General features: G+C 31.8%; 1 protein-coding gene across 1 annotated transcript; it reads left to right on the top strand.

Moving 5' to 3' along the window:
- The first annotated feature begins 3,298 nt into the window (after positions 1 to 3,298).
- LOC111404713 lies at positions 3,299 to 3,895 on the top strand. The gene has a single exon (XM_023033479.1). It carries the CDS (start codon positions 3,299 to 3,301, stop codon positions 3,893 to 3,895), a length of 597 nt encoding a protein of 198 aa, XP_022889247.1.

Here is a 3,895-nt window from a genome sequence, read left to right on the forward strand (position 1 = left end):
TTTTTTTTTAATAAGAAAGAAAGTATATTTTATAATATTTCAAAAAAAAAAAATGGGTATGGAATACAGTTACCTTGGAAAATTAAAGGTCATATTAGAATTTAATATAACTAATGATGTTTATAATGACAATTAAGTTTACTAAACTCATAAATTTTTAATTTATCTCCAAAAACATTTTAATTGAATTATTTTAAAACTAAAGTCCTTTGATTAGATTGGGAGTTACATTTTAAAATTATAAATATAGGTTTCAAGATGAACGTGTTTTGTCTCAAGAAATGTATAAGTTCATTTTCATACAAAAATCCGTTTCCTTGTTTTTATACCATCAATTCAAGTCACAATTTTAAAATTTTGGTGACAGTTGAGGTAAGAATACATGGTGCAAGTGGTAAATTCTTATTTCTTGATATGTATGTAAATTCTGGCATGAGATACTATAAGGCCTTTGGGTCGAATGCAAAGAAGTTAAATCCTTCGGATGGATCGTCAGGTCAAAAAAAAGATGTTAAATCCTACGGGATATGGGAATTTTTAAGAAATTCCTTGAGCTCTAAATCTAAGAAATGTTGGTATGTTATATCAGTTTTATATTTATATCATGTGAATAAGAATGTGTACATATTCTTACTGAGTGTTTTAAAAAATGCTCACTCTTACAATATTTTCAGATGAGAACGGGTCGTGTGGACGCGTGTTTGGTGACAGTCGAGGTGTTACCAAAACCCTTCTTTTTTTTTTTTATCTAATTTAAGCAAAAATATAACTTTTTATTTTAATGATCAAAATGTGGTCAACAATTTAATAACGACAAAATAATGATTTAAAATAAAATCTTGAAATATCCCATCTCAAACTGTAAATTAAAATTCAACATAAAGTGTCGAATGCTCGTACTCTAAGAAAATATTAAATACCATGCATAAAATTAAAATAATGATATTCTTTTAAATAGAATTTGACGATTATTTTTCTAGAAACTTTACTTGATGGCCCCCCCATAAGCATCGCCGATTAATCTTCCACTCGTCCACACGATCCTTTCTAATCTAAAAAGTATTGTAAGAGTGAGTATTTTGAAAATACTCAGTAAAAATACGTGCATATTCTTATAACATGATATAAACATAACATGGCATAACATACCGACATATCTTAAATTTAGAGCAAATTGGTCGTGATTCCAACAGCTCAAGAAATTTTTTAAGAATCCCCATATTCCATAGGATTTAATCATATTGACCCAAAGGTCCATCCCGTATGATTTAACTTATTTTCTTTGACCTGACAGTCCATCCCGAAGGATTTAACATATAATTCGACCCGAAGGCCTTATAGTATTTCATACCAAATTTAAATAAATATCAAGGATAAGAATTTACCACTTGCACCATGTATTCTTATCTCAATGATATAAAAAAAATTCTGAAATGATTTGTGAAATAAATTGCTTCTCTTTTTCAAAAGTATGAACGGGTTTAGACGTGAAATGCCAATGTTTTAGGTGGGTAAAGAAAAGTTTCTCTCATATGTATCTATATATAAATTGGTATGTTTAGACAAAAAGTGTAAAAGAGACTTAATAGACTAATTAAATTTCAAGTTAATAATGAGGGAGGTTTCAAATCACTCATGGACGGTTGAGTGAGTTACAAATGCTAATTGAATGAATTTTATTTTAATTTTTAATTTTTGTAATTTTTTTTTAATAAATAATGAATGAATTGGCGTTTCAAATTCCAAGGAAGACAATTGACGTTTCAATTTATCATTTTATATTACATATGTAATTACTATTATTATATTAACAATATATAGAATTTAGAATACTTTTCTTTCTATTAAAATAACTCGATTATGGCTAGTCTAAAAATATACAATATCAAAGAATAAGAATTTACCACTTTGCATGTTGTATTCTTATTGAGTGTTTTCAAAAAAATACGAACTCTTATAATATTTTCATATGAGAACGGGTCGAGTGGACCCGTGGAAGATTAACCAAGCGATGATTATGGGGTCATCACGTAAATTTCCTAGAAAAGAATAATTGTCCATTTTTATTTGAAGAATAACTTTACGTAAATTTTTATGCATGTTATTTAATATGTTTTACGATTCAAGCATTTGACGGGTTATGTTAAATTTTAAATCAATAATTTGAAATCAAGTATTTTCGATATATTTCCACTTAAACTAGATAGAGAAAAGTTTTGGTAGCACCTCGAGCTTCATTTTTATTTAAAATAACAATAATAATGAAAAAGAATTTAGGGCATTACAGAACAATTATGAGCATGATCCTGAACCACTAGTTGAGATAGACGAAGAGTCCGGGCCTGAAGCAGAAGACTCCTCCGACGATGAAGCTCCATTAAAGAAGATTCGCAGAATTTATAGGAATTAGAAACTTAGATTCAATTTCCTTAGTACTGTGATATCTTTCCTTTATGTTATTGGAAAAAAATAAATAAATAAATTGTCGAACTATTTTATATCCTGATCTCAAGGAGTACTATTAAATAAATAAATAAATAAATAAATAAATATATATATATATATATATATATATATATATAATTTCCTTTGAGCTACTGTGTTATCCAATATTCTTAAGACAAAATTTATTTTTGTTAATTTAAAGGTAATGACGGGACAACAAGATTAAGCAACTATGTTTGGGGATCTGATAAGGGCAGTACATAACCTTGGTAGGAATCAAGCACCTGCACCAACTCTTTAGAATGGACCGGCAAATGCTAACAACACAAGTTCAATTGTGGAGTAGTTTCGCCGTTTCAAACCTCCTTCTTTTGATGGCAAGGCAGACCCTTTCGCAGCCGAGGAGTGGTTAAGAGGGCTAGAATGAATCTATAAACACATGGCATGCACTGACACACAAAAAGTATCATGTGCCGAGTTTATGCTGGTCGGAGCAGCAGGCCACTGGTGGGAGTCTGCTTCACGCATTAGAATGGAAGCGCAACAATGTGCTATGACTTGGGCACAGTTCAAGGAAGAGGTAATGACAAAATACTTTCCCCGGTCACTGAAGGATCAGAGAGAGGCAGAGTTCCTATAGCTGAAACAAGGAAATATGTCGCTTGATGAGTATGAAAGGAAGTTTGAACAACTTTCTAGGTATGCTACCCATCTTGTCGATACTGAGCCAAAGAAGGCTAGGAGGTTCAAATTAGTCATGCGTCCAGAGATTGGAGGAATCATGGCATTTCACCATATGACCACATATAGTGAAGTGCTTCAACGAGCGTAGTCAATTTCTGATCATCTAGAAATGGATCGGATGACTAAGAAGAATATTGAATTATATGGGAAACGAAAGTGGAATGGATCGAATGAAGGGAAGGGATTTGGACAATTTAAGAAGTCCAATATAGGATTAGGATCAAGTAAACCAAATAAAGTTACTCCACGATACCCAAAGTGCAACAAAGCTCATGGAGGGGAGTGCTTCTTTGGGAAAAATGTGTGCTATCGATGTGGCCAAGAAGGTCATTTTGCTCCGAATTGCAAGGCATACCTACCTAAGAAGGATAATGAACAAGGCAAGAAAGTGAAAGCCAAAGTCTTTGCTTTAACCCGGGAAGAGGCAACAGAGGATCCAAATGTAATGGCAAGTATTCTATTAGTATCTGAACTACCTACATATGTTCTTGTAGACTCCAGAGCTACTCATTCATTTATCTCCACCGCATTTATTGCTAAATCATGTACTGCATGTGAAAATGATAGTGTTCTAGAAATTTCTATTCCATCCGGTAGAATTTTGAATACCAATCAGATCTCTTGGGCTGTAAAATTAGTAATGGAAGAAAAAGAATTTGTAGCTGATCTACACCTCCCAAACATGAAAGACTTTGACGTTATTTAA

The sequence above is a fragment of the Olea europaea genome, chromosome 11 (genome assembly GCF_002742605.1).
Source record: "Olea europaea var. sylvestris chromosome 11, O_europaea_v1, whole genome shotgun sequence".
Lineage (NCBI taxonomy): Eukaryota > Viridiplantae > Streptophyta > Magnoliopsida > Lamiales > Oleaceae > Olea > Olea europaea.